Here is a 24,319-nt window from a genome sequence, read left to right as displayed (position 1 = left end):
AGGCTTAGCTGAGCCGAGTGAAGCCGAGCCGATAAGAAGCCTATTTATCACAATAATTCACATATCGCATAATTCCTTGGGCACTTTGGATATTCCCTTTCGACACATTCCCCAACTCTCTCTTATATATTTCTTTATTTATCTAATAAAATTAAAGATCTAATTTAAAAATCTGATTAGTTTATCTTCCACAATATCTTGTAATTTATCAACTCTGAATTATTTAAGAAAAAATTATATTCCTCCCTTTAGTATATATGTGCATAGAACAAATGTATTAAATTATCATATTAAATATGAATTAAGTGTATTTTCTAATTTATGATGAAAATTATAACTCCATTAAAGAGTAGTATTATATTATTGTTACATCCCTTTAAATTATAACTCTAATTTAAAAATCGGATTTGTCCCTTCGGCTTAACAAAAGAGGCTCACCAAAGTTGGTTACTCCAAAACGCTTTCTTTTATTACAAGTTTTGTTCAACTTAAGTCTTTTTTTTTTTATTTGGTCGAAAGGTTTATACCAATTGAGATACCTTCATGCTTGGAGGATCTTGTAGTAATATTCGAAGAATATTCCATTCAAAAACAAAAATAATGTGAAATCCCTTGAACACACTTCATCATTTTATGAGTTAAAATATAAGTGTAGATTTGCTTACGACATACAATTATTTATAATAATACGATGAAAGTAACGTGCGACAGAAGTTTACGATCTTTTTAAGATAATAATTTAATAATTATATCGTTTTTTAGTCAAAAGAGTCCACTAAAAATATATATTTTACGTCAAATCTATGTTTTGTTTTGTGGAGACATCTCGTAGATAAAGATATCGAATATTTATTTTTTAAAATATATATAAGTTATTTGATATATATATTCTAAAAAATTATATTTTTATATTAAACAATATTTTGAATCTATTTAATAAATATTTTGAACTTTTGAATATTGATATTGATTTTGTATATCAAACTTTTTTTTATCGTAGAAAGAGATTCTGCATCTCCTCTTGAAATTTCATATGTAAACAATTAAAATATAATTTAAAATTATATATAATAGATATAATATTTAATTATCAATTATTTTCCAATTTACAGTTATAACAAAAATAAATTCATCATTTTTTATTAAATAACCATATTCAAAAGAGATGTCAATTTTGGTTAGAATCTTGAAACTCGACCCGACCCAACCTAAAAATTAGTCAGTTTCAGGTCTAAATATCTCAGTCCAAAAATAATACTTATCTAATTATTTACACTGTACACGAACAAAAGTTTATAATTATATATCTCATTGTTTATATGAATTAAATTGTCTTTATATTTATATGATTGCATAGTCATTATATATGTTTAATTTTATATGTTGTGATTGGCTAGTTATGCAAAAAAACGATCGAATATGGACGTTTCCGTATCATTTGTTATAAGGTTTCATGTATAAAATTCTATTAAACACTAGGAGTAATATGTAATAAATGTGTTTTTTTATCCATAAAAAAGTATACAATATATTTTTATTTTTGTCAATCGTGGACGTAATATCTTTGGAAAAGGTTCAGTACATATTTACTAAATAATTGGAAATCCAAAAAAAAAAGGAAGATTTGTTTTATTAAAAGATATTTCGACGTGGCAGACTCATCTCTTACGTCGACCAAAGCGAAAGAAGCTCAAGTTGACAACTCCGAACCAATTTTAAGTCTGAAGATGAAGACCACGTTAGTTAACTAACCTAAACAAAATCTTTTAGAGGATTTTATCAATTGTAAGAAGAAATTTATTTAATTAAGGAAAAATGAGAAATAAATAATGAAAATAGAGAAAGTTTTTTTTTTATCAAAAAAAGAAAAAAGAAAATAGAGAAAGTTAAATAAAGTTGGCTTGAGCCAAGCCGAGTGAAGCCGAACCAATAAGAAGGGTATTTATTACAGTGATTCACACATCGCATAATTCCATTGGCACTTCGGATATTCCCTTTGGCACATTTCCTCGAGACATTTTTCATTATTTATTTAATTTAATTTAATGTTATATATATATATATATATATATATATATATATATGTATATAAAAGAAATCCAATTAACTGACGACCAGACTATCTTCGTAATTCTAATATTTTTTATTATTGTTTTGAAAAATCAGTTTTAAAAAAACATGAATTAGATCAAGCCATGTATAAAATTATCAATATGAATAATATGCTAATCATATGTAAATTCAAAAATTTATGCCACTAATTTAAAAATTGATAACATTTTACTACATAGTATAAACGTTATGGGTTAGTATATTATTAACGTATTTGTGTATATTATAAAAAAGAGAGTTGGATGAATATATTTTTAGTCTTTGTAGATATGCAATCGAAATCTACATTTGATGATCCATAAACGTTCTGCTAAAATTTCCTTCTAAATATTTTCAAAATTATTTCAAGAGAATAATTGACACAACTTTCATCACAATATAATAAAAAAAAATCTAAAAAATATACTAAAACACAACTATATTTTATAAACGGACAGAACAAACTTATTTGAAAAAAAGGTGCATTTGACCTTCGAATTATACACAACTCTCATCATATTAAGCATAAGTTTTTCCAATTTATATTTATAATTATTGTAGAAACTTCGAAGAAAATTCATCTATCTTGACAGAAATGAAATAATGCACATAAACATTAATAAATTCTTAAAAAAAATACAAATGATTTTAGGGTGATTAATTAATATTAAATGAGAATAAATAAGTAAAAGTTGAGCTTAGCCGAGCCGAGAGAACCTGAGCCGATTCACATATGGCCCGGCTCGGCCCATTTGTTTAGAGTCATAATTCTTGGATCCGGCCCATAGGAAAAATTGACATTATATCAATTATATTTTGCTAATATTTTTTCTTATAAACATATAAATTATTTTTATTATAATATAATAACAAAAACAAATTTAGCAATAAAAATGAGAAGAACAAACTTATGATTTCTCCTTCACCTGACCCAACATGAAGAATTTCAACAAAGAGTTTTGCGGTGTTGGGACAATTCAACCATCTCGGGTTCGGGTATGTTGGAATTGTTAGCCAGGCTCAGGTTTTTTCTTTTTCTCGCCATCCAGGAAGCTCAAACCTTATTACCGGGACATCCGACATTGGAAGCTGCGGTCGACTTTGAGCTGTCTGAACATCCGCTGAGGAAACTTTTCTAAAACAGAAGTCTCGTATACGTGTATATGATGTGGTTGTGATCAAAGAAATGGCCACGGAATGTTATTGTAACATCTTGGATCCAAACTTATCCTGTTGGCTGGTGAAACAACTCGAGGGTCTCTATCAGAACCGGTGTCCCTCTAGTGTTCTTCCCGCCTTCTGAAGATGTCGTACGACCTCGAAAATCAAGGAAACAGTCGTTGCCTTACCGAGTCTGGATGAATACCCTGTGGCACCTGTTGAGAGCTTCGTGGGGAAAGAATTATTCTCTTTCTGTTACCTTGTAAAGCAGTGGAATACGACGCTTATACCTCTGATTCCTAAAGTAAAAGGACCGCGTCCACATGAAGAACTTCAGGTCAATTTCTTTCTATAATATATTGTACAAAGTCATTTACTTGCAGTTTCTGGCTGGGTAGTTGGTTTCCACATTGATGAATTTCATCGAATAGGGTGGACCTCATTTACTTGGAATTCTGCACGATTCGAAAGTAAGCTTCCTATGCAATGCAGTAGGCTGGAACATCACCCCAGCACGGAATTAAGCCATCGCTAACTCTTTCAATTTTTTTTTATAATCTAGAAGTTCATCACCCGACTACATCTCCCAAAGAATTGGAGAAGTCCAGTATGAAGTATGAAAATATGGGTTTGATTGAGCTAACTTAAGGGAATTAAAGGAATTGATTGAGCTACTCATAGAAACAAGATACATCTTCCTTTTCGTTTATCCATCTTGAGAAAACTCCAAAATTAAGTATATTTGTTTTGGAGTAGTCTTAGGATAGGTAATCTTCTGAGAAATACTTTCCGGGATGTGTGCGAGTAAGGACAAAACACACTAAAAGGTCTCGTGTTGGTGTGTGAGGACAACTTTGACATTCCGTAACGGCCTTGGTTCATTACAAATGGTATCAGAGCCGATATTCTCCTAATACGGTGTGGTTCGAGACGAATCAGGTAGAAGTTGGTGGGTCTGTGATAATCCAAGTACCATAGGATGGCGAGGAGTGATCGCCGGTGCGAGAGGCACGGACAAGGAACGACTCCTGATGAGTTTCTAGGTAGGAGTATAGGGATGAATCAAACGCACCGAAATGAGAGGGATTCAAGGGTTGTATAGGTATGAGATTACACAGTCAAAGATAACTTAAAGGAATTGATTGAGCTACTCATAGCAATAAGATGCATTTTTCTTTTCGGTTACCCATCTCGATAGAACTCTAAAATTAAACGTGATCGTTTTGGAGTAATTCTAGGATGAGTGATTTTTTAGGAAGTATTTTTTAGGATGTGTGTGATGAAGACAAAACACGCTAAAAAAAATCTCGTATTGATATGTGATGACAGTTTTAACATTCCGTAACAGTCTCGGGTCATCACATTTGTAATTTTTCGGAAATAACATTACAAAATTTTGAACTCTTTGAAATCAAATACAATTTCACAACTTGTAATAAATATCATATGTATCATCATATTTTTCAGATAACCTGCAGTATTCGAATTTTGAAATAAAAATTCTAAGTCTGTATCTAAATTCCTAAATATTACATATATCATATGAATTCGATCCATAAGACTCGGATATCGGATTTTTGGATAATTACATGATTAGTTTTAAATCATTTTAATTCGCCTAGAAGCGATATTACCCCATACCAAAATCAGACACAATTTTAAATATGTTGTTTGGTGATATTATACGTTTAAGTCTTATCATTTTTTATTTGGTTCTAGTGTTATTTATCGACTAAATTCAGATTTAATTCGATTCGAATGTATATTACGTTTGATTTGCTTTGGCCGACGAATCTGTATGGACGCATACTTTAAATTTAAAAAATATTTTAAAAAACATAGATTACGTATGCAATAAGGTAGTCTAACTAAATTTTTAATATGAATATTTACGGTTAGTCGATCTTAAATTAAGATTTTGGCATCATGGCCTTTGGGAGGTTAAGGTAGTCACTACTTTTGAAATGAATATAAAATGATTATAAAAATAAATAAATAAATGGTGGCATATAATGAAATGTTTTAGGGCATATAAAATACCAAAATTCCATGACAAAGTCGATGATTAATTAATTATAAGACAAATAATCATGTGGCCACTATTATTGCCTTCCTTTCTATTCGTGTACGGTTTGGTAACTAAGAATCCCACTCTTTTATCATCCAACATTTAATTATAGTAAAAAAAATTTCTTTTTTAAATTCGTATTCTCGATTTTTTTTTAATAATAGTACTTTTGTTTCGGTGGTATTCTTGATTTTAGTAATTTGTTCATTTTTTAATTTCTCTTTTGGAATAAAGTAATTTTGTATCCAATTAACGATTAAGCCCAACAATTTTTTTTCAAAGAAAATGTATCATCGAATTGATTATTCAACCGATATTTATAAATTATATATATATATATATATATATATATATATATTAAGTTGTGGTAGTTTTCGTGCAGGGAGATGGCATCTAACGACCAAAATGTTCACAAAGAAAAGGCCAATCAAAAGGTCAAAAGGTTGGAATAATTTTGTTTTGTATACTAAAAAATTTGGAATAATTTAATCAAAGGCCATAAAATACGTACACCCACATATATATATATATATATATGTATATATATGTACGTGCGTCATAAAAACATAAAACTAAAGAGAAATATACGAAGGGGATATATATATAACTCTTTCAACTGTCCAACATCGATTTGAACGACCGATGCATAGGGTTCGTTCATTCTTCACAACAATTTTTGATTTTTTTTCTTCAGATATTCTTTATAAGACCTCGACATTCTTCGACCAAATAAATAGAAAGTTCCGCACAAATAATAAAACTTTCATAATTTCGAATAAAAACCTGAAAGTTTTCTCATCATTTAAAAAAAAAGAATTTTTTTTATAGAAATATCAATATGTCAAATAAATGTTTCGAAGGATACCCAAATTCACAAAATCGGAAACAATTTATAATCTCGATTGATTTTTTATATTGAAATTAATATCTAATTTATACATCGGTTTCATAGTCGAGATTGTAAATTATTATCGGTCGATTTCGTTAAATTAATTTTTTATGTTAAAAACTAATATTTAATTTATACATCATCATTAAAGAAATTTAAATTATCATCAATTTTATGAATTAATGTATATATATATATATATTGAATATAAATCAACGAGATTTTTTCTAATACCAATTAACAAGTACGATAATTATAAAGATATATTCTAACAAAGCAAAAAAAAAAAATTAAAATTTTGTTTTTCAACAAGTTAATGAATTTTTATTAATATCATCTTTTATTTTTCTTGCTCTACCTAAAACTTTGGAAATTTTTATAGTATTCCAAGTCAAAGATATATATATATATATATAAATTATGAAAAGAAGTTGATATTAATCTGTCTACCATTTACCATAAATGTCCACCATATTTAATTTCAAGATAAACACCTCATGCAGATTCCAGATATATTTTATTATTACCAAATTAATAAACTCAAAAAGAAAATAAAGCCAATCTCTTAAATATATCCATCTTATCTAACATTTACTTGTTTATAAAAATAAAATCATCACACTGACTTTACCCCAAAAAAAAAAAAAAAAAAAAAAAAAACTGTGCATTCCATTCAGACCTACCATCTCTGACCTCCTTTTGCTTTCCTCTGTTTCTCTCTTCTTCATCTGAAAAAAAACGACAGACAGACAAAGACCATGTCTTCGATCCTTGGTTCCCATGGCATGGCTTTTGCCACCGCCATGGCTGTCTCCGCCGGCACAGTTATTCTCTTAGCTCTTCGTCTCTCCGGTGAGTTTCCGAAATTTCCCGGTCAAATTCTGGCGAGAAAACCCAGTTTCTAACTTTTTCCGGCATGCTCTGTTTCTGGTTTTCAGAGGGTAAGACGAAGAAGACGATGGTGAAGAAGAAGAATAAGAAGAAGAGGGTTCATTTCGCGGCGGACGTCGTCGATCCGAGAGGCGACGGCGAAGAATTCCGACGAAAATCAAAGATCGGAGACCGGTTTTCTTGTTCTGACGAGGATTCGGACAAGCTCAAGAGAAATGGTGGAAACAGAGGAATGGCTGAAAACAGAGCAGTTCTTTACAGCGGTATTCTCCGAGACCGGCCGGTTAACCACCGGTTTGCTAATTACAATTATTCTCGTTAACCGAACCTGGTTTTGCTAATCGACTGTGAGAATTCGTGGATCGGTTCCAAGAAAACTGTTTGCATCTGATAGGAATCAAGGGTTGAGAAACCAATCGATGAACTCTAAGACGATTGACCATCTTTTTTTTCTATTTATTTATGACATGTTTAGTTTACAACAATTTGTGTAATTAAAGTCTTAAACCCATTTATGTATATATCTAAATTTTTTTTATAGATCTGTGGCCTCTAAATATATGTTTGTGATGTATTTCGAAAATCTTATTTAATGCGTTTTACTGTAATAAACGTTTTTAGAAATTGAATATTTTGGTTGCAGACAAAATTCGATGGGATATAAATTGAATTTGATTTAAAGTCTTATAAAATGTTATACTTGAAAATGAAATTAATCAAAAATTCAAATCATAAAAAAGTAAACATACGTAATTTTTTGAAAATGAAAATTTGAAATAAAAAAATATCCAATTTAACTTGGAACCAAACTATATATATCTCCCTAAATTTCTCTCTCTCTATGAAATGGGTCCTAAAATTATTGTGTGAAAAATGTAATTTTATGGTATTTCTTTAATTGGATGGTTAGAGTAGATAATAGGGAAAGTGGATTCCATGTTCCAAAGCTTCATGATTTGGTAACTTGTAAATCATGCATGTGGTCAAAGTGTAGTCGCCCCCTCGTTCATCGCAAAAGTTCCATAATTTATTTTCTTTTAAATATTCTAAATAACGCTCGAAAGTCTGCTACCGAATAATTATTGGCTCCGCTTTGTAGACAATTTCAAACATTGTATTTTATTATTATTATTATTGGGTGTATTAATACAATTTACTTTATTTATTTGGATAATGAGGACATGCAAATCCAAGATTCTCCTCCTTTTTATTTCACGTTTTTTAACTATTTTTATTTCACGTTCGTTTTGAGCTCTGATTTGTTGTAAAAAATTTGTAAAACTTCAACCACAAAAAAAAAATATTCTAAAAATCACATTCAAGACTTAAAATAAAAAATAAATTATTTTTCTTTTTTTTAGTTCGTTTTTTCGTTTTGTCTTCATCATAATCAGACTATGAGTCATCAGATTATCTTCAAATTACAACATTAATCAACTTTTATTTTTATAAGGAAAAATTCTAAAAAAAATACTGAAATTTTAAATTTTGATAAAAAAACACCGAACTTTATTTTTTATCAAATAAACATTAAACTTTTTAAACGAATCTAAAAAACACTAAATTTTTTAAATGATCCAATAATACATGAACTTTTCTACGATTATCAAAAAAAAATACTGGACTTTTTTAGTGATCCAAAAAAATATATGAATTTTTTTCGATTGTCAAAAAAAACTAAATAAAATAATTTGATGTGTTTGTATCTCATTATATCACGTCAGTCATTTTGTTTATTTTGACAATCGTAGAAGAGTTAAATGTTTATTTTGTCAAACTTAAAAAGTCTAATGTTTATTTAATAAAATAAAAAGTTCAGTGTTTTTTTTTGTCAAAATTTGAAAGTTCAATATTTTTTTTGGAATTTTCTCCTTTTATAATGATGGAAATCCGCCCTCGACCCAATGGGGCGGACTCTGCAACGTCTCACAGTCCATAAGATCGGGCGAATGACACGGTATCGTGGACGATAAATCCAACAGCCCAACGCAATAAACGGCAAGCCACATCGAACAAGTAAACCAACCGAAACTGACTGACTTAGAAGAAGCTTGATACCAGGAGGAATCGAACTTCTGACCTTGTGTAAGGAGGGGTTGTCATGACATTAATTAACTTTGGAATATCTTCTACCAAACATATGAATTTATGAACAAATCACTTAATATATTGGATTTAAATTTATCATGTTTTGGAGATAAACAACTCTACAGTTAACGAGTCACGAATATTATTTAAAATTTTCCAAATATCTGGAAATGAAAATGGTATTACCTCCAAATATTGAGGAGAGGAGAACTTAGATTTACATACATGTTCATAAATTTTGGATTTTATATATATATATAGTATTTAGGGCATCACGTGAAATTTGGTTCCCTCGGTCCATATATGAGTGGAGTTGTGTGCATACAAATTGAACTTTATGATAACATCACATGTTTATATAGGTTCGTGTTCCAATGGATGACAGAGGACAGAATCATTTTCAAGTTTATGTGTTCGATTCTACTGATAGATAGAGATGTAATTTCTAGATCAAAATGATGTATATATAAAAGCTGATCACGTATCTAGGGTGAATATAATTGGACCGAGAATCATTCTATTTATAAAAAAAAAATATCACCACATGTAGTGTAACCTTTTTCTTTCCAAGTACACAATAATATATGTGTAGAATGTCAACATGACAACGTGCCCATGTTCTGGCTGGCTTTGCATACCAAATCTTTGAATTTCTTTTCTTTTCGTTTTTTGTCACTTCCTTAAAATTTGGAATCTATTCATTACAATTTCGTGATTTTTTTATGATATTTTATACTATCATATATGCAAACTAAAATTTACAATATTTATATATATGTATACTACATCTCATTAGAAAATATAACTTATGGTGAAAGTTTTTGAATCTGATTTTTTTTATGGTAAAAAGTTTTTGAATCCTATTTTAAGAATTTGTTGTGAATAATAAAGCATTTATTACAAAGTAGGGATGGACGTCTCGGCATTCGATTCGGGTTCGGATTGGTAATAGTTCGATTCGGTTTTTTCGGTTTTACAAAAATAAATACCAATTGGTTATTATATTTGGTTCGATTTCAGTTCCGATTCGGTTCTTTTCTTGTTTTTATTTAAAAAAATAGATCTTTAAAAAAATCAATTTTTTGGGTTTTTTTTTTTAAATTTGGTTTGGTTCGATTCGGTTTCGAAAATTCAGTTTTTTCTAAAATTAATACTGTTCGAAAATTTTGCACGATTCGGATCAGAAAAAATATTGTATTTTTTGGTTCGGTACATCGAACCGAAACGTCCATCTCTATTACAAAGTTTCCTCATTATATATTAAATCATTCTAAATAAAACTCTAGAATTATATAATCTCACATCACAACGATTCTATTATTTTTTTGGGCCAAGTTTTTGTTGTTTCATTGTATTTTCTTAATTCATATATTTGGAATTTAATTTATAGAATAATATGGTAAATATAGATTAAGAAATCTAATTAAAGTTTGAGGAATATCCCCCCAAAACCAAAGGATCGAATTTTGTGTTAGATATTACAATATACGTATAGATCCAAACAGCGACTTAGATCGAATGTTCAAAATATATAAAGCAAAAAAATGTTGTTTTTAGAATTTGGATAAGTTACGTCAGAAAAAAAAGAGACAGAAATTGGATAAAAAAAAGTACTTTAACAAAAAAAAAAAAAAGTATTTTTATATGGTCCGACATAAAATACGACAATAACTTATGGAGATGAACAGTCAGTTAAATGCCCAACGGTCACAAGCATTATATGCCATATAACGCCCAACTGCTTTCGGCCATTTTCCCACTTCACAATCACAATCTAACTTTTGCATTGTCTTTTTTTTTTTTATAATTTAAAATTTTGTTTTTTTTGTCCCATTGTTCTTTTTCTCATTGAATTTTGATGTATAAAAAATTATCTCCAAAATTATTTGGATTTCAAATATTCGATCCGATTTCATCCAAAAATATCCAAATTGAGTATTTGAAACACAGGGACTAAATTTGAATAATAAAAATCGCAATATCGACACATAATTACAGAGGGTTTTGGAGTTACATAAATTTTTTTTATGAAATATATGAATTAGAAAATTGATCGTGTTAATAATTAAATTCAAATACAGAGGTCGAATATGTAATGTATTATTTAATAAAAAATGTTTTTATTTTGGATTGTATTATTTTTGCGAGGCTCTTTCTTTGGCAAGTTGCAGGTGCAGATGCTTCCATCACCGGGCGGCGAGTGGGATGTGACAGACGAAGGCGTGAAGAATGAATGGTTCATAACTGGGATGTCAAAATGGGTCGGGTTATACGGGTCGACTCAACCCGACCCACTTATAAATCCAAATGGGTTAGCCCATTTGGTTAATTTTTTAAAATGGGTTAAATGGGTTTTGGCCCATTAAACCCATGGGTTAAATGGTTAACCTATTAAATTCATCATTATATATTTAGTTAAAATTAAACTCATCTTTTAACTAATTAAAATTGTTATATTTAGATATATAAAAATTAACATATATAGATATTTATATATATATACGAATTAAATCGAAATATTTGGTATCGTTTTCGAATCAAATCGTACCGAAAAATTATGTTTTGTTTTCGCATCAAATCATGCCGAAAAATTTGAATCGTATAAAAATTCGATATCGTTCTGAATCGAACCAAAAAAATTGGTTTTGTTTCCGAATCGAATCATATCGAAAAACTCGGTGTCATTTTTGAATTGAATTATGCCGGAAAATTCGAACCGTATAAAAAAACTCGGTACCGTTCCGAATCGAATCGTACCGAAAAACTGGATATCGTTTCCGAATCGAATCGTGTCGGAAAATTCGAATCGTATAAAAAACTCGGTACCGTTCCGAATCGAATCGTACCAAAAAACACGGTGTCGTTTCCGAATCGAATCTTGCCGAAAAATTCGAATCATATAAAAAACTCGGTACCGTTCCGAATCGAATCGTATAAAAAAACTCGGTGTCGTTTTCGCATCGAATTGTGCCAAAAAATTCAAATCGTATAAAAAAAACTCGGTACTGTTCCGAATCGAATCGTACCAAAAATTCGCATCATACCGGAAAACTCGAACCATTTCTGAATCGAATCATATTGAAAAAATCGGTGTCGTTTTTGAGCCGACCCGTTCAAAAAATCTAAACGACAATATTTTGAAAATATCGAATCGAATTTAAAAAATAAAAAAATCTTATTTTTTTAAAGAAATATATAATTTTGCTTATAAACTATCGAATATAATATAATATCCAGTTATATATATATATATTTATTGAATGGATAAACCAAATCGAATATTAAAATGATAATTTCTAGGTTATATGAATATACATATTAATAGTTATATGTATATAAGTAATTTGTGAATATAAAAATGGATTTATATGGTTTATACAGGTTTAATAGGTCGACCCAACTCATCCACTATTATTAACGGATCGACCCAACCCAACCCATTTATCCTTCAAATCCAAATGGATTGGACCCAAATGGGTTGGGCCAACTCAATTGACATCCCTATTCATAACCACTCACCCTTTCGGCTAATTCCATAATATATTATGCTTTTTAATTTAAAATTTTTACTTCTTGATTGAATTTTATCCTCCAAATTCTCATTCTTTTTTAATTTTTATTATTTCCATGGTATTTATTATATGAAATTTCGGCAGGTGGTATGCTTGCATCTGTCCTTATTGAGGTGGAAATGGAAATAATATGGTTTTGGTGTACAGAATTTGGAGTCACTATTGAAATCGAGATTGATACCCAGATTTTTTAAGGTATCCGGTCTCAGTGTCATCGAGTTACTGGATGGTAATATCTCGAATTCAGTCCCACAACATTCGGATATCCGCGATTCGGATATCCATGATATAAGATCGGGTATCTAGAAACTCGAATCCGTGAATATTATATAAATATTTTGAAATAAATTCTATATACTCGAATGATAGAAATATTTAATACCAAAATCGTACAAAATTGATCCAACATCATCCAAGATATATAAATTTGAATATGAATTTACAAAAATCAATAAATCATTAACTAAGTTTTCAAATAAAATATAGAATATTTTTGTAAAAAAATATAAACCAAGGATATTTTCGTAAATATATAAATTAATCGTATACCCGCGAGATAACCCGTCATGAAATATCAAAATCTAAATCTGAATCTGAAATCCAAGTTTTTTGTCTCATAAATCTGGCATCAAACTTATAATCTCGCGGATAGTTGAATTCAGCTATCCGCGATATAGAATATCTGAAAACCTGTGGGTTTGGGATAAAAACGTCTACCCTTAATTATCACCGTAAATTTAACGTTATTACCAATAGAAAAAAGATGGTATTTTTGATAATGCCCATCTTCAAACCCGTTGCTCGGACCTTTGAAACATAAGCACCCCAACCACACTTTACAACCATAAGTATATCACTCGACCACGAGTTATCGAGTCAGTCATTGTTTATTTCGCTCAGACTATGATATCTAAGAAATGACAGAGAATGTGAAGACACGGATTCGGACATACATATCTTAGCCCTAAGAAATTCTCGATATTTTAATATTTTTATGTCGGCCTTTAATTATACTAATGGGTCGAATGTTTGGTTATTTAACATTTGGGTTTAAAATAAGGCCCACGATCCGAGGGTCTGACCATCATCAGCCCTTTTTTTTTTAATGTGGTTATATTAGATCTAAAAAAAAATACATCTGTTCATTAAGTAACGAAACTTAGATTCTCATGTGTAAGAAGGCAAAATGAATTTACGTCAAATGTACCGTGCCGTCTAACGGAGGTCTTCCGTCAAGTAGTACCAATCCTCGAATAAACTTTTGTGGCGTGAGTTGTTGCCCAACTGAACTGACAATAATTTAATCCGTGCATCGTGAATTAATCTCGTTTTTTCCTTGAATATGCGATCGTTTCTTTCTTTCCAAATTAGATCCACCATAAGGTGACATAAGGTCTTAGCCAAAAGACCTCTTCTATCATTTTTCCTATTGTAAAGGGATGTTTATTGTAGGAAAATTAGAAGAAAAATTCTCATGATCAATACCTGATTTTTTTTAATCTTTAAATAAAACTCGAATGTCTATTTTAACTCTCCATGTTGATACAACATTATTTTAGTTGTGTCAAAAACCTGATGAACCGATTCAATATAAGTTTTATTTAAAAAAAACCTCAAATCTAGCACTTCTTTTTATAGTCCGGAAGTTCACCGGGTTTTTAACTCAACTACATCTCCTAAAAAATCGGAGAAATTTGGGTGAATGCTCTCTCAAGGTTTGGATTTGAATCCATGATAAAGAAAATATTTTACGTATCCTCCTACCACATTAGATCACTCAAACTTAGGTGAAACCTCGTAATTTTCTTCGACAAAACTTGACGAAATCCCTAATTCTCTTTGTTTTCCCTCTCGGACCATCTTATACAACATGGACGATGAATGACTTGCAGTGCAAACAGGTTTGGACATAATGCAAAAGCTTGTAAGAACAAACATGTTCAACAACATGGAAGGACATGGTCGGCCTCGAAATTCCAGGCATGTATTATAGTTTTTCTGCTGATTAATATTTTCTTATTTTTTGGGTTAAATATTGTAAATATTTTAAGAAGTTTGAATTAAAGTAAATATGTCAATTTTGGTTCGAGCTCCGAAGTCCAATCCGAAAAAATAGCGGATTTAGGGTTTAAATATCTCGATCCAAAAATTTTTGGGTTTTTGGATTGAATCAAGATCGAGTTCGGATCATTCCGAAAGTCCGATTCTTTTTTCAAAAAATAATTAATAAAAATTTTAAAAAATAAATTTCATAGACTAAATTTAACGGATTGACCCAACCCGACCCGATTCGAATCCAAATTTGAAGTCTATAGGATCAAACTTCGAGTTTGGTTATTAGGATTAAAAAAAATCGGGCCGGCCAAACCCTAATCCGAAATCCTGGGGCTCGGGCTGAATGTGGGTTGTCGCGGTTTCTGAAATGATTCTACGTACCATTGTACTTGATTCCAAAATAGCACACAGCCAGAAACAATAAAATATTAAAAATCATGAATGCATACACTAATAAATCAACTTCCACGGCCTAAGTCGTGATTGTGGCCTCATATGAAAAGGGTTTGGTGGTAGACACATTCGTCAAATGTAAATTTATATAAACAATTGCAAATGGGAACCTTACAATAAATTTATATTTCCGTTTATTGATTGCATGATATAAATAAATAAATAAATATAAACGTTGCATTATGACGATAGCCCCAATTGGGTTTGGTCCATTGGTTCTAACCTTTCCGAGTCATTTATCCTCTCATTCATTTGAAACTATATAATATTCGATTTGTCTATTTATAACGGACCCACCTATGCAAATAACGAAATTAATATAGTTTTGGGCAATCACATTCATTGCACATTATCATTTGGGGAGAACGTATGCGTCAAGGTTTAACCCATCCCGTTGTTTTACGTCTACCCTTTTTTATTTTATTTAATTTTTTGCTACATTTATGTAACTCGCTTAGAAAGTAGAAACGAGATTGAAATAATTTGCATTTTTCAATTATATCTTGGAATTTAAAAAACTAATTCAAGTATTCAAGTTTGGCTATCATAAATGAGTAAAATATTTTGATTTGTATGACTAATTATCAACCATAAAGTTGAACATAAATATTATAGATTTATTTTTTCTATAGATTAAATATTGATTTAAAAACCATATTGTATATTGTTTTTTAATAAATATTTTTTAAGTAAATAATTTAAGAATTTTTTTTTTAAAAATATAAAGTATATAGATGGCATAATTATATTATTTCTAATACAAGTCGCCCAACCATTGTTCAATGGCACACGTCAAATGTGGGACATCTGATTTCCATAGCCAAATCCGTTGCACCTCATTAGTGAAAATTTACAAAAAAAAAAAAAAAACTTTATTAAAAGAATCTAACAATTGAAAAATTGGCGGCAACCACCAGAGGAAAACTAATAACATTCTCGAAACAATTAGCGAAATATTAAAATAAAATTAAAAGTCCTAATTAATATTATTGGTAGCATGTATTAGAAACCATTTGGTGGGCCGGTTTTATGACTGTTGTCTGTGTGCGTGTGTGTATATATATATTCATTGTGTTGCGTATGAATAATGAGCCAAATTAAACGACTATATATATATGGGTGGTTATTCATTTACAAGTTTAACTATATCCAAATCAAATTTGATATGAATAATGATATAAATTTTTAAAATGAAAAAATTAAATTCCAATCCAATATAAAAATAACCAAAGAATGAACTAAAATTTATTTAAGATTGAATAAAAAACGAAAGCAAGCCGAACACACACAAAAAAAAAACGAACCAAATTCAATTTAACATGAAGTGAAAATGACTATAAATTTTAAAAATTGAAAATTAATATAATTAAGTCGGAATATATATATATATATATATATATATATATATATATAGAAATCTTGTATACTTGTATAAATGAACAACCAAATTACCAAAAATATCATTAGATTTCGCCAGTAACAAAACAAAATACTAAAATATCACCCAACAATTAGTGGTCTAGTAGATGAGAGGTGACAAAATCATCCTCAAGGTTATGGATTTGATTCCATTGGTGGAGAGAGATGTAATTTTTAGATCAAAATGGTCTATATATAAAGGTTGGTCCTGGATCTAGAGTGAATGTAGTCGGATTGAAGGCTCCGAGAGCCATCCTGATTATAAAAAAAAAACTAAAATATCAATAACAACTGAAAAACATACTGATCACAACAAACACTGAACCAACATAAATCCAACATAAAATAAGAATGATTATAGTTTTAAAAAACCGAAAAGATCTAAAATATAAAAAAAATTTAACTTGAGTCGATATGTGTGTGTATATAGTATATATATATAATGTTATTAGTAGTAATCTTCCATTAACGTTGAATATATTCTACGAAATTCTTTGATTATCTAATAATCTCAAATTAGAATACCCAAAATAATTCAGCAACTTTGGACCAAATTATAAAAGTTTAATTTGGATTAAATAAACCAATACTGCTCGGATTCCCATTTAAAAAACCTTTTATTTTCTAGGAAGAACATAGTAAAGACAAAAATTCAAGGGGCATGAACATAGTAAAGGACACTATGTGATAAAATAACATAATAATTATAACAATAATATATATTATCACGGCAACAGAAATAAAATAATAATATTACGGTTATTTTATTTCCCATTGTGATGTTGATAAGTTGAAATATTACAACAAACAATGTTTTTTCGAGGAGCGGAAAGATACATTGCATGTAACAAAACACCAACGAACGTCAACTTGTCAACTCTCTCGCTTTTCAAATTCATTACAGTCCCTTCGTATATATAGGCGCTGTCCGGTGGAACAGATGCAAGATACATAAAACCCATTAAAAAAAATCCCATCTTTTTTCGTTCTGGTGTCTGTTTTTTGCCCTAGATTTCCTTAGGGTTTCGGGATTTGGAGAGCGAAAGTTGTGTTATGCGTATCAGAACTTATCGACATGCCTGCTCTTGCGAATTGTTGCGGTGAGTTCTTGTTCTGCTCCATTGTGTTCTGTAAATTTGCCCTGATTTAGGTTTGGAGTCGAAGAAATGGGTTAGAACTCGATTCCATGATCTATGAAGTGTAGTTTTAGGTGAAGGGTTTCTGGGTTTAAGCTTGTTGGTTGATCTGTTTATGGCGGAATATGAAATTAGGTTTAGCGGTTTCAATGGAAATGGTTGTGTTCACTGTTTCTTGCTTGAGCCTCGAGATGGGTCTTGAGTTTTAGAATGGTTAGTACTATGAGATTTGAGATTGAGGATCTTACCTTACGATTGCTCTCTCTAATGGCATTTTTTTTTCAGGGGCTGGTGAATTCCACAATGCTACGGGTTCGATTTGTAAAACTCAGTTGAATCTGGGGAAATCGCGTTTCGTCGGTAACAATGTCGATGTGTATTACCCTCCAGGCAAAAGGGCTCGTCTCAGTGAATCGGAACCTGAGGCTACCGACCGATCCTCTATCGAAATTCTCCCCGACGAGTGCCTCTTCGAGATCTTGAGACGCCTTCCTGGAGTCAAAGAACGATGTGTCTCTTCTTGTGTGTCCAGACGATGGCTGAGTGTTCTTACAATGATCCGTCTGTCTGAATTCTCGGCCTGTAATGATGTGGACATGGTTCCGAGTGATGATGATGAGGATGGATGCCGAGTCAGGTGCTTGGAAGGGAAAAAGGCAACCGATATGACGCTTTCTGCAATTGCTGTGGGAAGAAGAATAAGCAACTGTGATGGTCTTGTGAAGCTTTCTATCAGGGGAAGCTCCATGGTCTCGGACTTTGGTGTTTCAGCCATTGCTCGTTCTTGCCCTTCATTGAGGTCCCTTTCCTTATGGAACGTGCTTCGTGTCGGGGATAAAGGTCTCTCTGAAGTAGCCAAAGAGTGTCGTTTACTGGAAAAGCTCGATCTTTGCCACTGCCCTTCGGTTTCTAGCTTGGGTTTGATCGCTATTGCACGGTACTGCCCGAATCTGACCACTTTGCATATCGAGTCCTGCCCGAAGATCGGAAACGAGGCCTTGCAAGCTGTTGGACAGTGCTGCCCCAAGTTAGCGTCTACCTCTGTCAAAGACTGCCCACTTATCGGCGATCACGGGATTTCAAGTCTGGTTTCCTCCGCGTCACCCACCCTTTCCAAGGTTAATATTCACGGTCTAGGAATCACGGATTTCTCCCTCGCCGTTATCGGGCACTACGGAAAATCCATCAGCAGCCTCATGCTCAGTAATCTCCCTAATGTTACCGAAAGAGGCTTTTGGGTCATGGGAAATGCTCAGGGTTTGTGCAAGTTGATGTCTTTGGGAATCACTTCTTGTAAAGGAATCACTGATCTGAGCTTCGGAGCTTTAGGGAAGTGCGGGATAGCCCTAAAGCACGTTTTCCTCCGGAAATGTTGCTTTGTATCTGACAACGGACTGGTGGAATTCTCGAAGGCCATCGGCTCTCTTGAGACGTTACAGTTGGAGGAGTGCAATAGGGTTACCCAGTCAGGAATTTGCGGTGTTCTTTCGAGTTCCGGAGCGAATTTGAAGTCTCTTTCCCCGTCTAACGGAGGTCTTCCGTCAAGTAGTACCAATCCTCGAATAAACTTTTGTGGCGTGAGTTGTTGCCCAACTGAACTGACAATAATTTAATCCGTGCATCGTGAATTAATCTCGTTTTTTCCTTGAATATGCGATCGTTTCTTTCTTTCCAAATTAGATCCACCATAAGGTGACATAAGGTCTTAGCCAAAAGACCTCTTCTATCATTTTTCCTATTGTAAAGGGATGTTTATTGTAGCTTTCCCTTCTGAGATGCACGGGAATGAAGGATCTCACCTTAGGATCGATGGATTTGTCTCCGTGTAACTCTCTGAGATCCTTAACAGTATGTAATTGTCCTGGATTTGGTAATGTTGGGCTTACTATTCTCGGAAAGCTGAGCCCTCAGCTTCAAAATCTAGATCTCGGTGGTCTGTACGGGACCACGGATGCTGGGCTTCTCCCGATAATCGAAAACAACAGGGCCGGTCTTGTCTCGGTAAATCTAAGCGGCTGCTTTAACTTAACCGATGAAGTTGTTTACTACTTGGCCAAGTTTCATGGCGAAACCCTCGAGGTCCTTAATCTTGAGGGTTGTAGAAGGATCACGGATTCAAGTCTATCGGCCATAGCAGAGAGCTGCTTGTTTCTAAAGGATCTAGACATGTCAAAGTGCGGGATAACGGATTCTGGTGTCGCTGCTCTATCCCGAGCTGAGAAAAGGTTAAACCTTCAAGTTCTGTCTGTGTCAGGATGTTCCGAGGTATCAAACAAGAGTCTTGTGCCCTTGAAGAAGCTTGGGAGGACACTTCTTGGTTTGAATATCCGAGGTTGCAATTCGATAACCAACCGAATCATTCAGCTTCTCAAGGAAAGCTTATGGAGGTGTGATATTCTCTCATAATGTTATCGGTTTTTCTCTTTACGCAAACATCAAGTTCTCGGGTATGTTCTTGCACCCCAATACCCGAATCCACCGTGTAGATTCCGAGCTCGTGAATCGTTGTTTGCTCGGGGTTTTTAGAAGATCAGTACTCGGATCTTTCCCTTCCCTTTTTAGCAGGATTCTATATATAGAAACCTGTTTCCGAAACACATTTTTTCTCCGTCTCGAGCCACCGCTGTTCCAACGCGAAAGAACAGGGAAATAGGAGGCGTTGTTTTTGCTCAGGTGGACCGTGGATGCGGGTTTCGTCAAATGTGCGGCGGGTGCGTTTGTTATGGTTGCGTTTGCGATTTAGACAGAATATATGTTCTTAGGGACTTTGGTAATGGCTTTAGGGATCATCTCTTCGAAAGGCTTATTACAACTTAACCTTGTTCTTGAGGTTTTGTTTTTTTATGTGCAAAGTCCTTGAGTTGCTCGTGTCTGTATTCGTCTGACCAATCTTGTGTATTGTATTTGGTTTGCGGTGTACCGGTTTAACTTGGACCGGTATTGCTTCTAATTCCGGTTTAGAATAAGCAGCGAAATAGGCATTGTAACAAGTTTAGATTGATTATCGAATGTTTTCAGTTTGGTTTGCTTAAACCGAATTCAAATGAACCAAATCCATAACCGTTTTGAACTGAATTTGATCGAACTCAATTATATGTCACCAAAGTGAATATTCGAAAACCATACCGAATGAATTAAAACTCGATTAGCGAAGAAACCGAAACCAAATCAGAAGTAAACAACTTAAATGTTCGGTTATTGTTTGATAGAAACCAAAACGGGAAACCGAAATCAAACCGTAATCCCTTAAAATCTAATAAGAATCCGAAACCGAAACGTAGCGGTGAGAAAGTCGGTCTTGTCGTCTACGTGGAATCTACTGTTGAAAGTTGACATTGATGGAGAAAAGAAACGTGAGCTAATTACTTTTGTTTGTATCCATTTGATAATTTTATCCAAAATGACGAAATATATTTCAAATTTTCTATTATATAATATGCTTTTTTAATTCCTATCCTCAAATTTATGTGGCTGGATATTATCTTTACAAGCAAGATTTTATTAATTCATAATGATTTGTTTTCTTACTAAAAGGATTAGCTTGCTCACAAAAAACTTATCAACATTTTATTCGGATGGAAATTTTGGGTTTTATTTCTATTTGATTATTTTTAAAATTATTCTTTTTAAATATATCTATTTAATTTTTATATTAAATTATGATCATTTTTTCATTTTTCATTTTATTTTTATTTAAGTTTCATTTCTATTTAATTAATTTGATTAAAATTTTATATCAAATTCAATTAATATATGAGAAATATTATTATTATTGAATTTCATATGTTCCACCCAAAATATCCACGTTTCACCACTTCTTTCTTAAACTTTTCTTTTCTTTTTATTAATAATTAATGAATTACGAAACAATCACATATGGATAGAAAAATGTGACGATTGATCGACGTATTTAAGTTGTAATAAAATAATGTAAAAAAGAACATAAATATACCGTACTAATAGATTTAAATTATATTTTCCGAATTTTCATGATTTAAAATGTATAATAATGTCAAAAGTAAAATATTATTATGATAATAATTTTTCTTATCTTGATAGTTGAAAGTTAAAATCTTTCTACGGTTTCCCAACAGAAAATAAAAGAAAACATGCATTTCTCTTACATATATTATTTTCAGTATATTTTTTCTCGTATTTATATACTCAAATAAATTAGATTAGCATTTCGTTGTCCAAAAGGGAAAAAAACTTTGTTAGAATATTTTTTTTAAAAAAAATGTCTTTGAAAAATGTAATTTCATATTATATCTTTAGTGTTAAAACTAGAATAAAATTTACTGCTAAAAAATTGGCGAAAATATTCACTATTTTGTACGTACTATCAATTTATCATTAATTGAGCTTAATATTTGTCTGTATTTCTATAAAAAAAATTTAATATGTATACCAAAATGTAAAATATAACGTCAAAACTTAGTAAAAACTAATGAATTGGTTAACGTAAAAATAGAAGAATTTGAATATTTTTTTTCATGGATAAAACTTAAAAGTAAAGTCCAGCTTTTTTTATAATTTGCAAATTGACTTTTTAATTTCAATCATTTTGTAAAAAAAAATAGTAATACGTTAATCACGCCATTAAGAATTAGACAAATGTGTACTTTAGAAGAAAAAAAAAGGCTTTTAAATATGTCTTTGATGAAACTGGATTAGCCAACGAAAGAAGAAATCTCAAACTAGTTCTCACGTTAATTAACGAAACAGTCTGAATAATTAATTAATTAATTAATTAAATAAATTGTTTTCTTCGAAATAATAATGCGCTTACAAAGATGCTGTAACTCAGCAATGCAGTTTATTTCGTACATTTATTCGTCCACTCGCCGTCACCGGCGATCGTATATCTCTGCTGAGTCTTGTCTTCGTCTCGGAAGGTTTCGCCGGAGATTATCGCCGGATTCCCTGTCTCTGTCACCAGGTAATTTCTGAGTTTCTCTCCCCTTCTCGAATCGGAGAGCTGGATTCGCATTGGAAGAATCAGTTCCTCTTGTTTCTTCTTGTCGTTTTCACTTGCGCCTTTTCCCAGGAAATTCTAGGTTCTGTGGTGTTTTCCGGTGTAGGTTTAGTCTGAAAGTGGTAATTGAAAGCAGCGTTTGCAGCGAATTGTGCGCTTCGATAGGATTCTTCTTCAGATTTCGTTGTTTCATTGCGTGATGAAATAAGACTAGCTTTTTCCGTTCTCATTTGGCCATTGTTGCTTTTGATTTGATTAAATTTTTGTAGGTTTCTGAATAATTCGAGTCATTACTGTTCATGGGATCGGCAAACGAGCTCCGTAAGATGACGAGGAAAATGAGGAAAGTGGGGAAGTACGAGGTTGGTCGAACGATCGGCGAAGGAACGTTTGCTAAGGTCAAGTTCGCGAGGAACACAGAAACCGGAGAAAATGTAGCCATGAAAATTATGGCCAAAAGCACCATACTTAAGCATAGGATGGTTGATCAGGTATGTTGTCTCTGTTGTGTTTTCCAGTAAACAAATCTGGGTTTGGGTCACCATGTCCTAAATCTTCGGCTTTTGTGATTTTTGTTAATGCATTTTTGGTTGTGTAGATGGTTTGCGGTTTGATTTTTGTGTTATGTTCTTGTTCTGGTTTAACCATTTCACTTCTTCCTTTTGTGTCTTCAGATTAAAAGAGAGATATCCATAATGAAGATTGTTAGACACCCTAACATAGTGAGGTTGCATGAGGTATGTATGTATGCGTCATCAGATTGATATCTGTCTCTGAGGTTTTGACATGTTCAGCTATCTGATCTGATATTTTCATCTTCTGTTCTTCCTTGATGCTATTTTTGGATGTAGGTCTTGGCAAGTCATACGAAGATATATATCATTTTGGAGTTTGTGACAGGAGGAGAGCTCTTTGACAAAATTGTAAGGAACCTGACGTTTTTTTTATTTGCTCATCACTTATAAAGTCTACGTGTTTACTGACTCATCAAGTTAAATCGTCTATGACTTTGAATGTTGGTAGTTCTTGGGTTTTTAATGTACCTGATTGGTGTAGGTTCATAATGGAAGACTCCGAGAAAGTGAGTGTCGGAAATACTTTCAACAACTTATAGATGCTGTTGCTCATTGTCACAGCAAGGGTGTTTATCACCGTGACTTAAAGGTGGGGCTTTTTTGTTGACAAGCATTGCTTGGAGTGTTTCTATTTTCTGATTGTTTTTGTTGTCCTGACGTGGTTCAACCTTTCCATGATATGTAGCCTGAAAATCTTTTGCTTGATGGTTATGGAAATCTGAAGGTTTCAGATTTCGGATTGAGCGCATTGCCTCAACAAGTAATGCTTCTATCTCTGCTTTAGAACTCATGTTAGATGAGATTTTCATCTGCTTTTGAGGTTGACTCCTCTCTTTTCTGATTTGTTTTATACTTGAGCAGGGAGTAGAACTTCTACGTACCACATGTGGAACTCCAAATTACGTGGCACCTGAAGTGCTTAGCGGCCAGGGCTACGCTGGTTCAG

The 24,319-nt window shown here is 32.1% G+C and overlaps 3 protein-coding genes across 3 annotated transcripts in view; all 3 read left to right on the top strand.

Moving 5' to 3' along the window:
* Positions 1–6,857: 6,857 nt before the first annotated feature.
* Positions 6,858–7,621, top strand: LOC104808985. The gene is made up of 2 exons (XM_010534856.1): positions 6,858–7,061; positions 7,148–7,621. Exons 1-2 carry the CDS (start codon positions 6,968–6,970, stop codon positions 7,420–7,422), a joined length of 369 nt encoding a protein of 122 aa, XP_010533158.1. The 5' UTR covers positions 6,858–6,967; the 3' UTR covers positions 7,423–7,621.
* A 9,904-nt stretch (positions 7,622–17,525) lies between these two features.
* Positions 17,526–20,827, top strand: LOC104808984 (EIN3-binding F-box protein 1-like). The gene is made up of 3 exons (XM_010534854.1): positions 17,526–17,787; positions 18,109–19,337; positions 19,585–20,827. The coding sequence occupies exons 1-3, from the start codon at positions 17,763–17,765 to the stop codon at positions 20,227–20,229; spliced, it is 1,899 nt and encodes a 632-aa protein (XP_010533156.1). The 5' UTR covers positions 17,526–17,762; the 3' UTR covers positions 20,230–20,827.
* A 1,803-nt stretch (positions 20,828–22,630) lies between these two features.
* The window catches only part of LOC104808982 (CBL-interacting serine/threonine-protein kinase 24), a 5,707-nt gene continuing 4,018 nt past the window's right edge, over positions 22,631–24,319 (top strand). The window contains exons 1-7 of the mRNA XM_010534851.2: positions 22,631–22,762; positions 23,068–23,289; positions 23,473–23,535; positions 23,650–23,721; positions 23,855–23,962; positions 24,059–24,133; positions 24,235–24,317. Coding sequence (XP_010533153.1) covers positions 23,098–23,289; positions 23,473–23,535; positions 23,650–23,721; positions 23,855–23,962; positions 24,059–24,133; positions 24,235–24,317 — 593 coding nt within the window. The 5' untranslated portion in view covers positions 22,631–22,762; positions 23,068–23,097. The remainder of the gene's footprint in view (positions 22,763–23,067; positions 23,290–23,472; positions 23,536–23,649; positions 23,722–23,854; positions 23,963–24,058; positions 24,134–24,234; positions 24,318–24,319) is intronic.

Source organism: Tarenaya hassleriana, unplaced genomic scaffold (assembly GCF_000463585.1).
Source record: "Tarenaya hassleriana unplaced genomic scaffold, ASM46358v1 Cleome15, whole genome shotgun sequence".
Classification (NCBI taxonomy): domain Eukaryota; kingdom Viridiplantae; phylum Streptophyta; class Magnoliopsida; order Brassicales; family Cleomaceae; genus Tarenaya; species Tarenaya hassleriana.
Note: the sequence above shows the minus strand (reverse complement) of the source record. Positions and strands in the feature narration are given on the sequence as shown.